At 44.8% G+C, this 21,607-nt stretch overlaps 1 protein-coding gene across 1 annotated transcript in view; it reads left to right on the plus strand.

Moving 5' to 3' along the window:
* Nucleotides 1-4,121: 4,121 nt before the first annotated feature.
* Nucleotides 4,122-21,607, plus strand: part of LOC135207054 (DNA replication licensing factor mcm2-like) — a 37,636-nt gene continuing 20,150 nt past the window's right edge. Inside the window, exons 1-4 of the mRNA XM_064238689.1 lie at nucleotides 4,122-4,169; nucleotides 7,319-7,566; nucleotides 7,768-7,937; nucleotides 10,153-10,241. Coding sequence (XP_064094759.1) covers nucleotides 4,164-4,169; nucleotides 7,319-7,566; nucleotides 7,768-7,937; nucleotides 10,153-10,241 — 513 coding nt within the window. The 5' untranslated portion in view covers nucleotides 4,122-4,163. The remainder of the gene's footprint in view (nucleotides 4,170-7,318; nucleotides 7,567-7,767; nucleotides 7,938-10,152; nucleotides 10,242-21,607) is intronic.

Here is a 21,607-nt window from a genome sequence, read left to right on the forward strand (position 1 = left end):
TTCAATCAAACCACTATTTACACGCGTATTTTATATTATTGCAATTTTTTTATTGTGTGGCATCATATCGTTATTTTATAAGATTATTTTATCTAGTGAATCACATTGCTGGACTAAGTGCTTCTCTCGTTTTCAAAATAGTTTTGCAAACCTTTCATTTTCGTTCCTCTATAGTCTGTCACAGGAATATGGTAAAACTCTTAGTCATTTGTAGGCTTCTTTGTTTGTATCCTACCACATCGGCCTAAGAACGTAGTGCATATAGTACTATAAAAAAAATAGTCAAGGTACTTCTTAGTACTTGTAATCTCTTGACGTCTGCTCTCGGTAACTCGGAAAGAAGCTACAGCTATACACAGCTAAATTGGACTCGCTTTAAATAATATTCCCTCATTTTACCACGCAATCTTATTATTTTTAGATACCTTTAAACATTTTTAATAATGCCCAAATATGAACACTTTCAAAAGTGATTGAGACAGGCATCAAAAGAAACGAGAGTAAAGAATATCGTTGCTCTTAGCACTCCACAAACATTTTAAAACTAATAACATCCACGTCCCAGGTTTTCGCATCTACCACAGTCAATGCATTCTTACAATTCTCCATGTTTATCAATTTGTTTGTTAATTTATACACAATGTTCTGTTTTGCTTAACACAGACTTATCTCTACTTATCACACGAAACTCACATCGCCGCCGGAACCGTGATGTCTATACAATGCTGAGTTCATCTATGTTTGTTTGTTTTCTTTTTTTAAAAGAAAATCAACGAAATATTTTCCTTCTTCTTCTTCTTCTTCTACTTTATTCGGAATGTTTCACAACCTGCTTGTTTCTGATTACGATGGTTCTACAGTAATTATTTCATCTTAACTAAAACGTGGTTTAGGCCTACTCTTCTCCCTTTCCTTTCCTTTTCCTTTCTTTCTACGGGCTTAGGCTAGGAAAAGCATTAGGTTAACTGCCCCATTGACCTCTACACTTTACGGAACAAGTAGCAAATAATAATCAATACACGAACTTCAGACGAAAATTTCCATAGCGACGACACTCTGTCACCTCGTAAAGACGACTGAAGTAATCTCAGCAAGTCCTTCGGAAATAAACAGACTGATAACCCCTGCAGATAACAGGGCAAACATACAAACACCGGTTCTCTATCTTGCCTGAGTCATTTCCTCTTACATACATTCCGTCCTATTCCGCACTTTTTTTTCTGTCCGCCCTCAGATCTTAAAAGCTACTGAGGCTGGAGGACTACAAATTTGTGTTGATCATCCACCCTCCAATCATCAAACATACCAAAGATTTATATTGCCCTAAAGCTACCTCAAATCGATAAAAAATTGAAGACAAGAGACCATTTATAGTTTACGCTAAGTATTTCACTGGTATTATTTTCTATTACAATATGAGTATAGTTTTCTTTCACATATTTTTATATGGGTAACTAGTATAAATTTTCTATGTGCCCGATAAAGCGAAACAAGAACATTGTTTTTAAGTTACTGTTCAAACTATTTTGTCATATATTTATTGCTTATGTATTTGAGGTATCTTGGCATTATTTTTTGCACTAGGAAAATTTTGATTTTGTATATACCTATATACCTGGCACGCGCCAGCAAATCTACCAACTGGAGAAGTGGTTGCTGGACAATTGCCCTCTAGTACCTAGTAGCTAATCATCCTTTTTTTTTTTTTTCTGTCGTTACGTTGACGATACGTTTACTCTTTTTTAGAGACAGCGACATGGCTGATTCCTTCTTACAATTTTCCAACTCAGCCCAACCTTATATCAAGTTTGCAATTGATTACAACAAAGATAATAAGCTCTCTTCCTTAGATAGTATAGAAGTGTCACGAATCACAGAAGGTTTTTACACTATAATTAAAACAAACATTTACTGTACTAGGTACAATTTTTACAGCTTTTGTACTATTCAGTTTAAATTAAACGCTTTATATATACCCTCTTTCACAGAGCCTATTCTCTCTCCTCTGCCTATTCTGAATTTCACCATGAGATAACTTTTTTACGACAATACTTCATGTACTGCTGTCCAGCTAAGGTTTTCTTCAAACACCTGTACCTACAAGTTCTTGAATAATAAATTAATAGAGAAAAATAATTAACAGACCAACTGCACCTAGAATGCCATTATTTGCAAGTGTCCCGTTTATCAGTGTTACGTTAAATACGTAAAGCCAATTAATCTAAAGAAACCCATTAACCATTGGGTCCTTATTTAGATATAAACAAAACTGAGCCCCCTTTTAACTTCTAATGTGTTCTATTTATTTTCGTATCCAAAATGGACTTTGGGAAATTATGTCGGTGCCTCCCGTTGTCATCTAAAAGTCTGCAGTGATTGTCACAGTGAGGTGAAATATCGAACAGGTGTCCAGTTGTCCTCTCTAGAATTCTAAAACATTCGAGAACATACATGGAAATTCAAATTTAACAAAGAAAGCAAACATTTTAAAATCACTACACGGGCTTCTTCCCCTCAACCGCTTGCTGTATTAATTCGATCGAATCGCTTTTCGTAGAAACAGTAGGTAGTTCCAAAATTAAACAACCAAACTACCGCTACCTCTCATCTGACATAACCATACTAGAGACAGAATATAAACAATGACAAGTATAAATATAAGCTATTTCTGCACTAGGGCTGTGTTCTCAACAGTGTCCGTAGAATGTAGCATTTTTATGGTTTATTAGGACAATTAAGTACCATTTGCAAGAGCCTTTATATAGAATGGCAAATCCCACAATATTGTTCTCAGATTTCACTTTTCACAACCTCATTCGTAATAGTAGCACCTTAATTTCACGTTTTATCTTATTTGTATTACCAAGCTTCTTTATTGTAAATGACTTTCTTAAAAATAAATATACTTGAATCATTGAAAATCTTTCTCATACGAACTATCCTGTCAAAGTCAGGTGCCAGTCAAACTTACCGCTGCTGGCTTTTATTCTCGTCCACAGCTATTCTATTAAAAAAGCGGGTTTTTTATCATTAAAATTTTTTGTAGAAAATATTTAACTTTACGTTCAGACTGTAGTGCATTTTTATCGTTACACGTTGAAAAGTATATTAAAGATGAGAATTGCCTTTAGCCATTTGTTGTATTGTCTTTTCTCAAAAACGAAAAGAAAAAATTACACATTTTCCAAGCAGGTTACACAAGCTGGGGACGATTATTTGTAGGTGTCGTTTGTTTTGTTACAAAGAATGAGAATCCAATGAATGGTCACTTTTCGCTTTAAAAAGTAGCTTTCAAAGTTAATATTTCATGCTATGATGCAATTTAATAACACAATCTTTGAATTAAGTTAACGACGTCGCAAAAAAAAAAAAAAAAAGTTTCGGTCGATTGTAATAGTAGCAATTCATGTATTATCATCTTTCACGACATCTCATACAAGATAGAATTCTTGTTTAATTTTTGTTGTTGCATTATATTTAACTGTACTGCATTATATCATTTCTACAAATATCTTGTTTACACAGTTTACAAAACAATTATAAGGTCAGTTTTGTGTAGCAAAAATATCATATTTATCCATATTTTACTGTTTGTAAGCATTCTTCCTGTAATTTTTTTTTACTATTCATGTTATGAATATGATAAATATAATATTGTAGTAATGTTAAAAAACATTTATCACAAAAAATTACAAAAAAAAAACTTAATAAGGGCAGTTCTGTGTAGCAAAAATATATTTATCCATATTTTACTGTTTATAAGCCTTCTTTCCATAAAAGTATTATTATTGATATTACGAATATTATAATTATAATAATTTGGTAAGATTAAATAACATATATTACTAAACAAATTCTTATTTTATCTAAAACTGTGTAGTGAACGCTTACCTCCCCATGAAACTTTATAAGGGCTGTTCTGTGTAGCAGAAATATATTTATCCATATTTTACTGTTTTTAAGCCTTCTTTCTGTATAATATTTTATCATTTGTGTTATAAATATAATAAATACATATATTCAAATAAGATTAAACGACACATATCACTATAAAATTATTGTTTTTATCGAAAACTTTGTAGTGAACGATTACTTCCCCATTGTACGATTTCCCGCGCAATTCTTTCTCTGGCCGTCCGAGTCACCCAAGTCCCACCACAACAATGTCTGTAAGTTTACCAAATTTTACGTAAAGTTCCTGTCTGTTTTAACAATTTCTAATGTTCGAGTTGAATCATGAAGCGACGGAGAAGCAGTAGAGATAAAAAAATTACTTTGCAGCGATTTATTGACTTGTGTTGATACCGAAATAACCAGGCTGCCCAAAGTATACCCCAGGCGCAACCCTTGTTTGGTGTGAAAGGATATTTAAATCATTATGTCTTGCGTTTGAACACGATTTTAATTTTTGAATCGTTAAAATTGGACTGTTACATTATCCGAGGAGAATTACGTGCGGTTAAAACGTAATTTTGAGGTGGAAGTACCGTGCAGGAACGTAAAGTCGTGTACTTCGATAGACATCAAATTTGATCGGCGCCATTTTCGGGAAGCGATATTTCTTTTCATATTCGACGACAGTTCTCCCTATTTACCGGTTGGCAAGGTAGTTTAGGGTAACCTGTCATGTAATTTCGAGGTGGAAGTAACGTGCAAGAACGGATACTAGTGCAGTTGGGTCGACATCAAATTTGATCGGCGCCATTTTCGTGAGCGACATTTTTCTTTTCATACCTATTTGATGACAGTTCTCCCTATTTACCGGTTGGCAAGGTAGCTTAGGGTAACCTGTCACGTGAAAATGTCGGTTTAGTTGACAATACAAGCGAAGATGTTGGTTATTTTGCCTTTTAAGCTTTAACTTCTTAAATAAAAGTCTTACTCTTTCCTAAATAAAAGTCGCACTCTTACGTTATCTAAACCTGCTTTATTACGTTTCGGTAATTTGCCCAATTGACGATATTAAGTAGCCCTTCATAGGGTAAAAGTGTCATGAGTGCACTGCCCTCTTTTGTTTTCTTTTACTGTACCCCCTCTCATATTTCTTCCTTCCATCTTGGGTACTTTCCACCCTAACAATTGATTCATAATGCAACTGAATGACCTCTTAGGTCCCATTGCTTGGCCTTTAGCCTAAATTCTGGTAATGACTCCACATCAGGTATTTCTTTGGAATTTACTGTTTCCTTTAGTATTTGCTGTTATTTTTGGGGGGCCGACTTTAATTAACCCCCCAAGGGCTAGGGTAAACAACCGAGTGGACTAGGGTAAAAAACCGCATGGTACAGGGGTGGACCATGTACGATCAATGTGTACAACCCCAAGAAAAGTACATTATAACGCGTCCTGACACCGGAGTAGAGGTCTTTAGCTCCGTTTCTCACGAACAAGAAGTCGTGTCTGATGCCCATCTCCGATGTCAGGACGCATGATAATGTACTTTTTTTGGGGGGTTGTACACATTGATTGTACATGGTCCACCCCTGTACCATGCAGTTTTTTACCCTAGCTGTGGCCACCTTAACCGTATTCGGACCCACCTTTGGGAAAAGTACTTTAGTAACACATCCTGACACTGGAGATGGGTACCAGTCACGAGTCATAGGTCGTGGGAGCAACACCTCGACCATGAGACTCATGACAGGTGCCCATCTCTGGTGTCAGGACGTGTTAAAGTACTTTTTCCGAAGGTGGGTCCCAACACGGTTAAGGTGGCCACAGCTAGTCCACTCAGTTGTTTACCCTAGGCCTTGAGGGGTTAATTACAGTCAACCCCCCAAAAATAACAGCAAATTCTTAAAACTAAGCAACCCAAACACTAAAGGAGACAGTAATTTCCAAAGAAATACCCTGATGTGGAGTCATTACCAATATTTAGGCTAAAGGGCAAGCGGTGGAACCTACAAGGTCATTCAGCGCCGGAATGGAAATTGACAGTAAAAGGGCTTTAAAGTACAACAGGAGGAAAATCTCAAAGCAGTTGCATTATGAATCAATTGTTGGGGTAGAAAGTAAGATGGAAGTTAAGAGAATATGAAAGGAGGTACAGTAAAAGAAAACAAAAGGAACCAGGATGCGCAACTAGCCTATTGTAAAGTTTTACCTTCTAGGCAATAACTCCGCATGGACTGCAAGGAACGGGATTGGGTTGTCAATGTATTTTGCTGTGTTTAGTACTAGCCCAAGTGGGTTAATTACAGGCCACCCCCAGAAAATAACAGTAAATTCTTAATAAGCAAACCAAATACTAAAGGAAACTGTAATTTCCAAAGAAATACCCAAAGCAGTAATTACCTATATCTACCCAGATTAGGAAGGTAAGATCTGGATAGGTCAGGGATTGACACACTGGGAAAGGTTAGGTTAAGGTTATGGTTTGGTCGTAGCCAGTGTAGACTATACGCGTCCAAATGGAAATATAGTTCTGCTGATCAGTTTCTGGTGTTCAGGGTTACTTGGGGGATCGAAGGGGAGGACAAAGCCCCCCCTTCCCTTCCCAGCCAGGTCAGGGCACAGTGCGGGCTAGGAAGGTAAGTTCCATTTATGTTAGGATACAGAATTCTAGGAAAGGTTAGGTATGGCCTTTTTTCATGGTCAGATGCAACACTTTAGATAAATAATCCATACAGTGAACAGGTACTAAGACTATGACTTGAAATTTGTAAGAAATTTTGTTGTAGGGCATTTTACTCGTGTCATGTTGAAAGTTGAATATAATAGTTTATCAGTTTGCATATACTGTATACACTTTTTTTACTTTTTGAACTTTATTTAAATTAGATCATAGAATCAGCCCCCCGCCTATTTGCAGTTCTGGATTCGTGGATTTCTCTATGGTATTTTCACTGAGAAAATTCACTAATTACTGTATTTTTGTATTTCATGACTAAATACACTTTTTGTACTAAAACTAGTAAAATACTTAGGTATAGGCATTTTTATTTATTTTTTTTATTTTTTTTTTTTAACTATAAAAATAGACAGGTCTAAGCATTTTTAGTGAGGTTTTTAAGTATTCACGGATTTTAGCTGTTCGCGGGGCTGGGGGTTACAAATCCGTCTCTAATACCAGGGATCGACTGTATGTAGTTAGTCATTTCGGTGTCAAACTCCAAATAATTTTTATCCAAATTTAAACTACATGATACCCAGTCAATTTGAGTAATTAACCGACATAGCAAGGTTCACTGTATAATGGCAGTCTAGCAAAGAAACTGTCAATAATAATTTAGTTGGTAAATATATAAATCTGTTAAGGGACCTTTTATTTTTTCTAAAGCTATTGGTAGATTTTGAAATGGCTTTATATTCTATTCAGGACACACCAACATCACCCTCTGCTGCTATGAGCTCTCCAGAGCCAGCAACACCTGCAACACCTGGGTTATCCAGCGTTTCCAGCAATCGCCGCCGAAGACGTTCATCTCGTGGATCCAACTTTGACCCTGTTACCTCCTCCCCTGGGCGAGACTTACCTGCTTTTGAAGATGAAAGTGATTTGCTTGGTAATGATGTGCCAGTTGAAGAAGAAGATGGGGAAGAACTGTTTGGGGACAATATGGAAAAGTAAGTAGTGCTCTTGAACAATTACTGTCCGTATCCCCTTAGGATGTTAATTTAGAGTTGTTTTTATGTACTTGGCAGTGCCATGTCATCGCTTTATACTATACAATATTTTTAACAAAGAACAATTAACAGACTAGTTAAGTTTCTTCCTAAATGTTGAATTGTAGTTGATCTTTACTTAAAAATTTATTTTATCCATAGTGACTACCGTCACATCCCAGAATTGGATGTGTATGATCGTGACAACTTGGATGATTCAGAATACTCAATGATGAGTGAAGGGGATCGTGTGGCAGCAGAAACTCAAATGAGAAAGCGAGACAGAGATGAAGGTCGTCAAACAGGTCGAATGAGGAGAGGCCTCCTGTATGGTATGCATTTTAAGAATTAATCTGTGTTGCCATGTTGGATAATAATAATAATAATATGTTTTATTTCAGCTCGGGGCCATATACATTGAGTATACAAGATACAGACAGTAACATACACAATCTAGATACATGAGATATGATAAAATAGAAAAAGAAAATGAATAATCGGCACTTATCCATAATATAGCTGAGGTAGCATAAAAGCTAGTAATCATCATACTGGTAATAACAGTAATAATATTGGTGAGAAAAAAAAAATGCATTGCGAGTAATAACAGTTGGTGCACATATTATATAACTCAAATTTCAACTAGAGACCTTAGGTGGTTACAGTAGTCAGGTCCAGAGGGCTTAATACATAAATTAAATGTAAATAAAACTTTAACTTGATAGGAATCACAGTAATAATGAAAAATTAAAATATCAGCTATAAATGTAATAATGACAAAAACTGCAGATGACATCTTGCCAATACAGAGATTAAGTCCTTTAGGGGACAAAGGCCTCATTTTCCCATCTTTCCCACAATTTAGATCTTCTTGCTTCACTCCTTAGGATGCTTTGTATGAGCGAGTTGCTGCTGTTTCTCACTCGGGTTACCAGACTGGACATTGTTCGCCTAACAATGATTTTTAAATTGTCCAGGTGGTTTTCAATGAACATCTGTGTGGCGGAGTGGTAGCGGGGAGTGTTTGTGAGGCGTCTCAGAATGTCATTGTGCACAACAGTGATGCGTCTCAAGGTCTCTTGGGTATAGTTCGTCCAGAGGGAACACCCATAGATACTGTAGCAGTACGAGCGGAATAGAAGCAGTTTCACGTCTCGGTGACAAGGCAAACCTCCTTGCAATCATGTTGCCAGCTGCACATAGTTTACAACGCCTCTGTTCAATGTCTGCCGTATCTTTTAGGTCGTCGGTGATAATGTGACCCAAATACGGAAATTCGTGCACAAATTCCAGCCGATGGTTTCCGAGGAAAATTTGAGGTTCTGCAATATGCTTAAGCGATCTCGGGAGCAGCGACATACACTGGGTCTTGGTTTCGTTGTAGATTATATCAAATTCCTCTGCATATTGGCGGCAGGTGCGATGAGTCGTTGGAGACCTTGCACTGATGGGGAAATCAGAACCATATCGTCGGCGTAACAGGTGTTTATAGTTGTTTCATTGACGGTGCATCCGATTGGGAGCGAGTTCAGTTTGACATTCAAAGTCATCTGTGTACGTATTAAACAGGTAAGGAGAGAGAATGCCCCCTTGCCGGAGCCCGTTTAGGGAGCCGAAGGTGTAAGATAACACGTTACCCCATTTGACACAGAATTGCTGTGTGGAGAACCAGCAATGTAAAATGCCAATTAGGTACAGGGGTGTGCCCCTTTTATGCAGCTTCAGGAAGAGCTTCAGGTAGTTTACTCTGTCAAATGCTTTTCTCACATCTACAAAAACAAAGGAAAATAGGAGAGGCTGATGATAGGTAGTATTAAGCAATTCTTTCAGTATGTAGATGCAGGTGTCGGTTGAGTGGTTTGCTTTAAACCCGAACTGGTTGTCAGTGGTGTGTAAAAAGGGGAGAAGTCTAACTAGAAGAACAGACTCAAGTATCTTCGATGCGATCGTTGTGATTGCAATCGGCCGGTAGTTGCCAGGGTCAGCTGCATCCTTTAGCTTGTTTTTGATTAATGGTATCAAGTGAACTAAGAGTAGGGAGTCTGGAAGAAACCGGTGAATTATGCACGCATTGAATAGGGCAGCTAGCAAAATGTAAATTATCGGATGGCAGAGTTTGAAGGCCTCTGCAGGAAGACCATCACAGCCGGGCGATTTATTATTAGGTAGGCTGTTTATGGCATCGCTGATGTTACCTGGCGTAATACGGTCTGCAAAATGAAATTGAATGTTGTCAGTAAGGAGGTTATCTACAACCCTTCGGGAATCTTGATCATTTATGCAATTCAGGATATTGTTGAAGTGATCGCCCCACATACTTGCAATAGCTTCGTCTCCGACTGCTTCCCCTACTCTCTGTGATAGCTTTTTAGTTTTGGGATTTAAAGACTGGATATCTTTCCAAAGACGAGGATAATCACCAGATTCTAAGATTCTAAGTGTATAGCAAGACAACTTTATAGGTATACTATATAACAGTATTGGGAGTTGATATTTTTAACTTAAAGAACGACATATGCATCAGTGCCATGTTAATGTATTTTCCAGATGAAAGTGACGATGAAGAGGACAGACCTGCTCGAAAGAGGCGCATGGCTGAAAGAGCTGCTGAGGGTGATGTTCAAGATGATGAGGAAGTAAGTATACAGGCCTTTGGCAGTGCACATTTGTTTGTTCCGATACGTAATACAAACCCTCGGTCCTTTAACAATAGGAAGGTAACTAGCGGCAGCTGGGACGGTCGTAAGCTTCGAACAAGGGGAGAACGGTAGTTAACTGCTTGTCCGATCGTGCCCGAGAGGTGAAGAAGCACTTTTGCTTTCGGCCGCGGGTGTGAAGGACGTGTTCGTCATCGCTCTCTGCCCGCTTCATCGTCGTATGCTTTGTTTATATTGTGTTTTCTACTAATGGTTGGTTTGACTTGAAAATGAAACTGTAAGTACACTGTTTTCATTTTCATTACTTAATTATGAATCAACATGGAGCTATCGCCGTAGAGACGGCGATTTCCGCTCTTTTCATGAATTGAACCCTTGAATTATGTCTCGGTGCCGAGGGCGGGCGCACTCGCGCCGAGTCATGTATTTTGGGCGAAAGTGTGTAATTGAAAGATGTAAGTACTCTTTTTCATTATATTTTTGCCCTGTGCGTTCGTTGCCGAGAGCTTGATTGCGCTCGGCAAGAGCCTCTTATTTTGTATGAATAGAATGCAATGAAAGTGGATTCGCAATGCAGTTTTCTTTTCATTTTCATTTATTAATTGCATCAAATTTAATTTTGGATCAATTTCCGCTCTTACCCGGGAATTAATCCTTACGATTTATTGCTGTGAAAGTGAAAATAGCAAGTGCAGTATTGTTCATTTTCATATATATTTATGATATCATCATATTATTATGGATCAAGTTTCCGCTCTTACCGGGAATTGATTTTTCCCTCTTTAAGTTCTATGAAGTGAATCGCAAGTGCAGTATTCTGTTTCATTTTCATATTACTTTTCACTGCTGTGCGGGGGTAGGGGAAGCGAAGGTCTGCCAGGAAGTCGTCGGAAAGCTCTCCCGCGACTCCCTTGGTATCCGATTCTTCGTCTTCTTTCCTGCCCCCCCCACCCCCGCTCAGCTTCCTCGTATTTTGTTTTTTGGGTCTTCCTTCCGTTCGGGGTGGGCATGTCCCCCCCGTGCGTGAGGGAACCCCTCTTACTAATCTGTTTGTGCTACCGCAGGTGCTACATCCGTGGGAGACGACCTTGGACAGGTATGGACCACTGCGGCTGCAAAGCGTGCCTAGCATCCACGATCTGCTGCAAAGTCTAGCGAAGTCTGGGGCGGTGACCTTGGAGTGGTCTCCACTACAACCTTCACGGCCGCTTATGCTGCTTCCCCCCGCTGGTCTACACTCCCCATGCTGTGTCGGTGACGCCGTCTGCGGCTTCTAGGTGACCGGTCGCCGCCGTACCGAGGAGGGGTATGCCGCCGCCGCCTGTGTTTTCTTCGTGTTGCCTGCCCCAGACTTCCGCTGTTCCAGCAGCTCGCCCCTGGACCGGCCGCCAGTACCACGCTGGCTGCCGATGATTCTACGAGGCGATGGCTGGGCCTGCCGTACCTGTCGCTGATGTGGTTCCCGCTACTGGCTTGGCTGTCCCTTCTGTGTTTACCGCTGCCGCTGTTCCTGCCGCTCCTGAGCTGGTTGCTGTTCCTGTCGCTCCTGGTTCCTGCGCCTGTCCATGCTGGTCCTGCCCATGGTGTGTCTTCCCCAGTCCCAGGTCCTTCCGGACAGGTGCAGTCGGGCCGTGTTGCTTCGGCAATAGGCCCGACTCCGGCCTGGATGGAGGACCTGACGACTGTCCTGCGTGAGCTGACGAAGAAGAGGAAGGTGTCATCTTCGTCTTCGTCTGTTGCTGCCTCTTCCCCTTCGACTTCTAAGGCCCATAAGCCGAAGAAGAAGAAGGCTGCCTCCCCCCCCCCTAAGAAGTCTCCTTCGGGAACTTCTAAGGGCCCGTCCCACCTCGGTGGGACGGGGGGTCCTTCTGCTGGTCCTCCTGCTCCTTCGGGAGCGGGCCCGTCTCCCCTTCCGTATGGGAGAGATAGACGGGGACCAGAGGAGTATCGGTTAGCTCTGGTACTTCCTCGCCTGGTGCTAGCGGCGATGCCCGCTACGCCAGGTTCCGGCTCGGTCTCTCGTTCGCGGGAGATCCCGAGTGTACGCTCTCCCTCGGGGAGACCGGGCAGCCAAAGTTTCGGCGCCAGAGTTCGCTCGGCGCCAAGACCAAGGCACGGAGCAGAAGGCTGGCGAGAACCGCTCAGGTGACTCTCGCCAGGCCAGCGGCCGCTCTCGCAGCGACCAGCTGGTAACCGGGTTTTGTTATTCCCCCTAAGAAGACTCCTTCGGGAACTTCGAAGGGCTCGTCACATTCCGGTGTGACGGGGGGGGTTCTTCTGCTGGTCCTTCCTGTTCCTCCTCGGGAACGGGGCCCGTCTCCCCTTCTGAGAAGAAGAAGAAGACGGGGACCAAGGGTGTGCTGGCTACTGCTGGTACACCCTCGCCTGTCTTGGCAGCCTCTGCTGCTAAGCAGGTACCAGCTCGGTTTCTCGTCCGCGAGAAGTTCCGAGTGTACGATCTCCTTCGGGGGGGTGACCGTGCAGCCAAAGTTAAGACGCCTGAGTTCGCTCAGCGTCATGACCGAGGCACGGAGCAGAAGACTGTCGAGAGCCGCTCAGGTGACTCTCGCCAGGCCAGCGGCCGCTCTCGCAAGCGACCAGCCGGTACCTCGGTGTGGACGTGACGGTCTCTGACCGGCCACGGTTTAAGGCTGGGAAGAGGTCCCCCAGGTCCCCTCGACCGACGGTACCAGCCTCGGCTGGTACCAGCGGTTTGACGTGCCGCGAGGACGCTCACCGGTCTCACGGCGAAAGCGAGCTCTGCAGGTCACCTGACCGCCGCTCCCACAGGGACCGGGCGAATACGGTGACCAGCAGCAGCTCGTCTGACGCACGGGACCGGGGTCGACGTGCTCAGTCGAGCCGCTCGCCACAGGTGAGCGGCACGGCCAGGCCTGCAGATCGATCCCCACCGCGGGTTGGTGATCGGCTGCAGCCCCCCACGTACGCTGGTCCTGCCAGCGAGGCGGGGGGGGAGCGTCAGGTCTGTCTCTCCACTACCTTCAACTTCCTCGGGCTACACCGGGAAGAGCGAGGTAGCTAGGAGTGATCGTGAGAGGTGCCGCTCACGATCCCGTCACGACGCCGCACGTGCCACGTATGGTTCTTAGGACCAACCAGGACGTACGCGCAAGTGATTGGAGGCGACCGTCAGGGGGAGAGAGGGGGTAGCGTCAGTTCTGTCTCTCCGATACCTTCAACTTCCTCGGCATACGCCAGGAAGAGCGAGGTATATAGGAGTGATCGTGAGAGATGCGCCGCTCACGATCCCGTCACGACGCCGCACGTGCCAGGTTGGTTGGTTGTAGGACCAACCAGGACGTACGCGCAAGTGATTGGAGGCAACCGTCAGGGATCTGTTGCTGGTCCTTCTTCTGAAGGAGGAGGTCCTGGGAGCTGCTCTTGTTGGAGGGACTGGACGGTCCTACTCCTCAAGACGCTGTAACTTCCGAGATTCAGAGTAACTTTACCCAGGTTATTGCACTGATTCGTCAGCACAACGACCGGGGGGAAGGATCGCCGCTCTCACCAGCAGAGCCCATGTCTCTGCTCGAGTCGTTTTGGGGCCCGAGAGGGAACCCAAACCGACGGTGGGTATGCCGCGATCGGAGCTTGCCGATTCTGTCTTGAACCAGAGTCTCTCGTCTCCGGACAAGAAGGCTCTCTCAGTTCTGGCCGGTCGATCAAGCTACTTCCACCTCCTCTACTGCGACAGCGGCGTTTCTACTTGTCTTCGGACACCGTATTTAAATACTCCTTCGGTCCTCCTGAGAGGTTTCGACCTCGACGAGGACTGGAATGAGTCGGAGGATGGTATCGGCTCTCTCCTGTCAGGTTGTCGATCAGCCCCACCCAGACGACGTTCACAGTGGCGGCAGACCCTTACCTACAGTGAGAGTTCGTAACCCTCCTCGGGAAAAGGGAAAACGTTTTCTCCTGACGATACGTTTTCCCAGACTCTGAGAGGCCATCGCCGCAAGGCGATGGCTGCTCCTACTCTTCTCCAACTGCTAGTTCCACTGGGAAGGCGAGCGAGTATCCAATTCCTCCCCCATTCCTCTCTCCTTACGGCTACGAGGGAAAGGGGAAGGATCCTACAGAGATTTCTCTGTAGGATCCCACGTTGGGGACTGCGCTACCAGGGGGGACCTTCGGTTCCTACTGACGTAAGCCCCGGTCGTTGAGGAGGGATCCTGCCCCATTCTCGATTTCTACGGGAATCGAGAGGACCACCAGCCGATATCGTTTGTGGACGAATTCGGTGGGGTTTCGCAGACTGCTTAGAATTCTACGGAATTTAAAAAGAGCGCATTCAGAGTGTTAGAGTTTCTTGTACGATCTCCAAACACTTAGGCGAGACCACGGTCCAAAGTGAGCGAGACGAGAATCCCCGATATGTTACACGATAATCGGGAACCTCGCCTATGCTCGAATTCCTGGAATTTCTAGCATTAGAAGAAGACTGCTGCTGAAAGAAGACTATCTCACAGTAGGCGACCAACCTGGAATAGAGAAGAACGGACGGGAATATCCAGTTTGGCTGGAACTATCGTCTTAGTATTCTGTTCACCATTGAAGCTTTCCTTCGAGGAAGACTTCTCCTTCACTCTCTTTAATAAAGAACGAAGGTGGTCGATCTCCAATCCTTATTTTGTTTTCTTGAAGGAAAGAATTTAGGATGGAGATCGTTGTTCAGAATCCTACAAATATACTACGTATATTAACCTCGCGGACATGATTCTGCTAAGCAGTTGAATGGTCGAGGGGTAGGCGAATATCCTGGTTATTCTACGGATTGCGACTTAGACGAAAAGTATTCTAATTGAACTGCAACCCGGGTTGCCTGCAACCTCCCAGGAGTTTCCAGTTTCAATTTTATATACTATGGTGTTGTCACAACAAACCACCTTTTAAGCTTTTATATTTACCGAAATTCGTTTCGCTTAAATATAATTGCTCGAGCATATCTTTTTATGCTCGGTGGTTCTAGCCGAACGCATTCCTTCGTGGAAAGGATTACTTGGCAACTCAGGATGACGAGTCAGCGACAGCTACTGCGTATTGGAATGCCCGAGGCATTTCAGTATCAGCTGCCGCTTTGAGATAGACGGTTGTTTATGTCTTTCTCACCTGCTTTGATTGAATAACAACCGTATCTCTGCCCAACAATTACGGACTTAAGTCTCTGATTAACAAGGGATTCTCGCATACATGAATGACCATCTACTGCTGAGAAACGCTAGTATTCATCGTCTTCGGTATTGCGAGAATTTTAAACAGAGATATCTATTCGACTCTCATCTTTCTGTTTACCGCACGGTAAAAGAATTCTGTAATAGTCTCTTGCTGCATCGTATCCCGATAATGCGAATGATTTTTGCGGAATCTGAGTTTGTCCTCAAAATATCTTGTATTCGGAGGTGTACAATTGTTCATTGTTCACCCGGATTAGCAGATGTTATTGAAAGACATCGCCTACTCCCACACCTGCCAGCTCTACTTCCAAACGTTCAGCCCATGAGAAGCAGTTCTTCAAGCGGCTCTCCCCTTTGTTTCATTACTGAAGAACGCCCCGCTTTCATTGCACAACGGACAGCAATGAAATGGCGGTTAGCGTTTTCAGTCATTTGTAAGCACAGGTTTAGAATCTTGAGATTCTTCTCTCGATTCAGCTGGAAGACGTAGGTTGCATTCATTGCCTACCTTCGTCTTCAACGTCACATAGTGTTGTTTCTCCTTAATGCTGAGATTCAACGTCTATGAGATTTCTTGCCATCAGGACCTCGTCTTTTGAAGGCAATTGACTTTCGCCTTTTGAGCTTATGCATTAAGAGAATCATCGCCGCGCCGTCCGGCATCGGTGACTAACAAATATTTTATTTGTTTGGTCTCTCAGCATAACTCTTAAAGGGCGAAGGTCACGTGACTTACCCGGGATGCTTGGACAACTTGCCTCTACTGATTCCGAACCAGTCAGTCGGCGCTGTCAGAGCGCCCGAGTCAGTTACGAACTATGCTGTGGACTTAGTTCGGTTGTTCCAGAGCAATCATTACTTCGTCTTAATAGCTTGTCAGTATGAGTACTGTACATAACCAAAGTCGAGAAGAGGGATAGGTCATACGACTATTCCCTTCTTTTCGTCTTAGGTAACTGCATGACTTCTCTTGAGAAGTCAAGCACAAAGGGATGGGGATTTGGTGACGCTTCGATTTTCGTACCGATCTTCGTAGCGAAGACTCAGAACCCTTCGGTAACTGACGATTGGTTCGAGTCCTTCACAATACCCTCCCTAATGGACGTCACCGCCTCCGATACGAAGGCTATGCTGCTTTGTCCTGTGAAGGTGCGACGGAGCTGTCTGAAGAAACCTCGACACCCAGGATGAGTGCGGACGCCTCTTCATCATTCTCTTCTCGCGTTCCGCAACGAACTTCTCCTTGTGGCGCAGTAATGAAGGCAGGCGCCTGTCCACCGGACCGCAGCACCTCCTTCTACCTTCAGGATATTGCCCATAGTTCCTTGGATCTTTTTCCTTGGGAACCGTGGTGGTTGCTCAACACGTTGTGTAGTTAACCCAGACCCTCGCAGGCTGAACAGCATCGAGTCCTGGTGTAGACCGTAAGAATGGATGAGGATGAGAGTGTGACTGGCTCCTCTTCCCATCTTTTTCTTCGCTCTACCTTTGGGTAGAGGGACACGGTCGTCACCCTGCTGGTAAGGACGAGATGCAGGTGAGCTACTCAATAGAGCACCATCCTATCCCTTTCAGTAGGGATAGGAGTAAATATCCACCACTTCCTCCAACAAGGGGGAGGAAGTGGATGCCAAATTGAGACAAACCCATCATTTTATGATTGTCTCTTGCAAACAGGAACAAGTTCTTGCTTGCTGGTACGAAGAGATACGCTTGCCTCTCTCTTAGTACTTGGCCCAGAGGTCTGACCATTGATCCTGCGGTGCACACCCCGATCAATCGGACAGAGGTTTGGATCCCTCCCTTGCTCTGACGACCAGGGAGGCACTCCAGGGTTGGACGAACACCAGTCTGTTCACCAAAAAGACTCAGATTCCTCCCACCAAGAAGTGAGTCTTCCTATTGTTAAAGGACCGAGGGTTTGTATTACGTATCGGAACAAATGACAATTTGTCGAAAATTGCATTTTTCCTAACTATACAAACCTGAGGTCCTTTACATATAGTCCCACCTCATGCCACCCCTCACTCTGCAACTTTTTGCATGGGCCTAAAGCAAAAGTGCTTCTTCGCCCGCGCGCACGATCGGACAAAGCAGTTAACTACCGTTCTCCCCTTGTTCGAAGCTTACGACCGTCCCAGCTGCCGCTAGTTACCTTCCTATTGTTAAAGGACCTCAGGTTTGTATAGTTAGGAAAAATGCAATTTTCGACAAATTGTCATTTTTGTACATGAACTTTCCTGTCAGACATATACTTAGCTTACGTCTCTGACGTCACGACAGAATTCAAAACTCGCGGCTAACGCGACAGGTAGGTCAGGTGATCTACCTTACCCGCCGCTGGGAAGCGGGTATAAGAACCAACATACCTTTCTTGCCAGATTTTTTCTGTCGTCGGTGTCGACCACACCTGTTGTCGGTACCTCTTGACAGTTGGATTCTTTTCTCGTTTTCGCCTGGATTGTTTCTACGGACTTTTGGTGAAGTACCATCTTTTGGCCTGGCATTCGCGATTTGTGGACAGTTATTGGACTTTTGTTCTTTGGATTTTTCTTGGATTCATGATGTCTGATGTTGATACTAAGAAAACTGCTATGTTTAGAGTTTGTTGTATGACTGAGTGTAAGGTGAGGCTACCGAAAGCTGCGGTAGACCCTCACACGGTATGTTTGAAGTGTAGAGGGAATGAATGCACCTTTAATAATCCTTGTAATTAATGTGAAAAGCTGAATGAGGATGAATGGAAGTCTTTGTCTTCCTACTTGAGGAAGCTTGAAAAGATAAAGTTAGGAAAGCTTCTTCCAGGAGCAGTAGTAGATCTCGTATTAGCGAGTTGGATATAGATAATCCTATTTTAGAAGTAGCTCCTTTGTCAGTTTCAGCTCCTGCTCCCTGCACCGAAGCCGAAGATGCGCCTTCGGAAGTGGCCTCCATGAAAGCCACCATTCGCAGTATGGAGAGGAAAATCAACAATTAGAAGGTAAGAGTGATTCCAATAGTGATTTGTGCAGTGAACCCAGTGCAGTGGAGGGTGCGTCGATCGGCTCCCTAATGCTTCCAGGACTAGACCTCTTCCAGACTCCAGTCCCAGTGGAGGAGAAAGTCGAAAGCCGCAGGAAGGTTAGGGAGCATCCCCAACGGTCTGGCGTCCCCTCGGAGCTCCTGTCGATCGTTCCCAGGCTACCTTGGATCGCTCCAAGAGAGAAATTTTACGCCAATGCTTCTCGTCTTCGCCTTCGCCTTCTCCTAAACGAGGATGGAGCTCTTCGGAAGCCTCGCGCCTTCGAAGAGAGCCTGGAACGCTCCTTGCGCCCGCCCTTCCAGCCCTGAAGTTTTTTTTTCGGAAGAGCCTGAGGTGGAAGCGAAGAAGCGTAAGAGATCTCAGGAGTATCGTTCCCGAGCGGAGATCGAGCCTCGTCACCTGTTCACGAGTTTGTGAATTCTCCTGCAAGGGTGTTGGCTAACCTTCAGGCGCAGATTTCGGCTCTGGCTGGCTCTCTTTGCGTGTCTTCTCGTCGTAGGAAGGACGTCTCGCTTCCTGTAAAGAAGTCCAGGCTCCCCTCTCCTGACTCGCTATTCGACGGAAGGCGCGCTCACCTGTGCGTTCGGATTCTCGCAGGAGACTTTCTGCTTCGGACAAGATCACATCTGCGTCCAAGCGCCATTCGCCTGACAGACAGGTTTCTCCTTCGGACAAGGAGCAAACTGCGCGTAGGATCTTCACCTACAGACGCTCTTCTCGAGACAGGATCGCTCCCCTTGACAGGCGCCAGAGCCTAGTAGGCGCTACTCGCCTCGTAGCCGCTACTCGCCTCGTAGCCGCTCCTCGTCTCGCCTACACTCTCCGGTTGACAAGCGCCCTAAATCGGACGGCGCGCCCTTCGCTGGACAGGCGGTCAAGAGCTTGTTAGGCGCGTTTCTCCTGGCAGGCGCTCTTCTCCTGACTTTCATCTCCTCGAGTCAGGCGCCGAGAGCCTAGCAGGTTCACTTCTCCCCTTGTAGGCGCTCACCTAGTAGGCGCTCGTCGCCAGAGATCCTCTCGCCTCGGTTCAGGCGCCAAGAACCTGATAGGCGCTTCTCGTATGGCAGGCGCTGTTCGCCTGGTAGCCGCTCTTTGGATAGGCGCCAAGAGCCTGATAGAAGTTCTTCTTCAACAGGCGCTCTGCGCCTGCAGCCGACTTACTCCTGTTAGGCTCCAAGAATCTGGGAAACGCACTCCTCCAGACAAGAAGGATGTTGCAAGTAGACACTTTCTGAAGCATTGTCTCCAAGACGTATTCGTCTTACTTCCTCTAGAGACTCTTTTAAGAATAGTCGCGCCTCTAAGGATCATGAGGGCTCTTCAGCTCAGGAAGAACAGGACCCTCAGAAGAAGAAGGACCAAAAGACTCCTCTGTTTCCTCCTATAAGAGGCTGACAGAGTTACTCCTGCAAGAGTTTGGAGATATCCTTCTCCTGTGGCTCTCCTTCTCCTCTTTCGTTATTCTCCACTTCGAAGACGTCGAAGGTTTCGTCTTGTGTAAGGATGAAACCTACTGTTTCCATGAAGAAGGCACTTAGAGGTTTTGGGGAATGGCTCTTTCTAAGGAAGAGAAAGGGAAGACGGTTTTTTCTTTCCCTCCGTCTAAACTGACTGGCAGATTGGGATTCTGGTACGAATCGGGGAGAACTTTAGGCCTCGCTCTCCCTTCGTCTGCGGACTCGGACTTCTCTTCAGGGTTGGTGGATTCTGCTCGTCGTTCCGCCCTCTTCTTGTCCGCCAACGACTACGTGGGGAATGAACTAACTTGACCACCTACTGAAGGGAATGTTCGAGTCCTGGAAGTTTTCAACTTCCTTGATTGGTCTTTAGGTGTTCTGGCTAATAAGACCCAGACCCAGATTCTCTGTCTCCTGAAGATCTTAACTGCGTCCTCACTTGCATGGATAAAGCAGTGAGAGACGGATCGAGTGAGTCTCCTCACTGTTTGGAGCTGGAGTGATTAAGAAACGGTCTGTCTACTGTTCGTTTCTCACGAAGGCAGTTTCACATGCGCAAAGGCCTCGCTTATGTATGCTCAACTCTCTCCTCTTCTGTTCCCCAAGAAGATTATTCAAGATGTCTCGAGTGCCCTTTCAGCTAAGGCTACTCAGGACATGTTAGCCCAGGCGGCCAGGAAACCTCGCTCTGTCTTCCAACCCAAGGCCAAAGAAAGAGACTCCTCTTGAGACAGGAGCCCTTTCGAGGAGGACCCGCTGTCAGAGGTTTCTGCAACCAGAGGGACTAGACCTTTTAAGAGAGTAAAACCTTCTCTAGGTCAGTCAGAGGGAAGAAATAGCGATCAAGGACTCCAGACATCAGTGGGTGCCAGACTACTGAAATTTGCCGACGTCTGGGCCCACAAAGGGGCAGACAATTGGTCCCTATCGATTGTCAGCAAAGGATACCTCATTCCCTTCTCGTCAAGACCACCATTGACGACAACTCCGAGGGAGTTGGTAGCCAAGTACAGGGATCCCATCATGAATCAAGCCCTTTCTCTAGCAGTAGAGCTCATGCTAGAGAAGGAGGCTATAGAACTAGTGAAAGATTCCCGCTCTGCGGGCTTTTACAACAGACTATTCCTAGTTCCGAAGAACTCAGGAGGATGGAGACCGGTGTTGGATGTAAGCGCCCTGAACGTCTTTGTGGAAAAGAGGAAGTTCGCCATGGAGACAACTTCCTCAGTGTTAGCGGCTCTTCGTCCAGGGGACTGGATGGTGTGTCTAGACCTTCAGGACGCTTACTTTCATGTGCCGATCCATCCTTCTTCACGGAAGTATCTACGATTCATGATGGGAGGAAACATCTTCCAATTCAAGGCCTTGTGCTTCGGCCTATCGACTGCACCCCAAGTTTTCACGGGGTTAATGAAAAACGTGGCGCAGTGGCTACATTTGGAGGGAGTGAGGGTGTCGCTTTATCTCGACGACTGGCTAATCAGAGCAGAGTCTCAAGAAAGATGTCTGGAGGACCTTCAAAAGACCCTTACATTGGCAAGTTCTCTGGGACTTCTGGTGAACTTCCAGAAGTCTCAATTAATCCCCAGTTAAGAGCGGATCTATTTGGGGATTCGGATAGCTTCTCTGGCTTTTCGGGCTTTTCCGTCGCCAGAGAGGATAGCTCGTTGC

The sequence above is a fragment of the Macrobrachium nipponense genome, chromosome 31, assembly GCF_015104395.2.
Source record: "Macrobrachium nipponense isolate FS-2020 chromosome 31, ASM1510439v2, whole genome shotgun sequence".
Lineage (NCBI taxonomy): Eukaryota > Metazoa > Arthropoda > Malacostraca > Decapoda > Palaemonidae > Macrobrachium > Macrobrachium nipponense.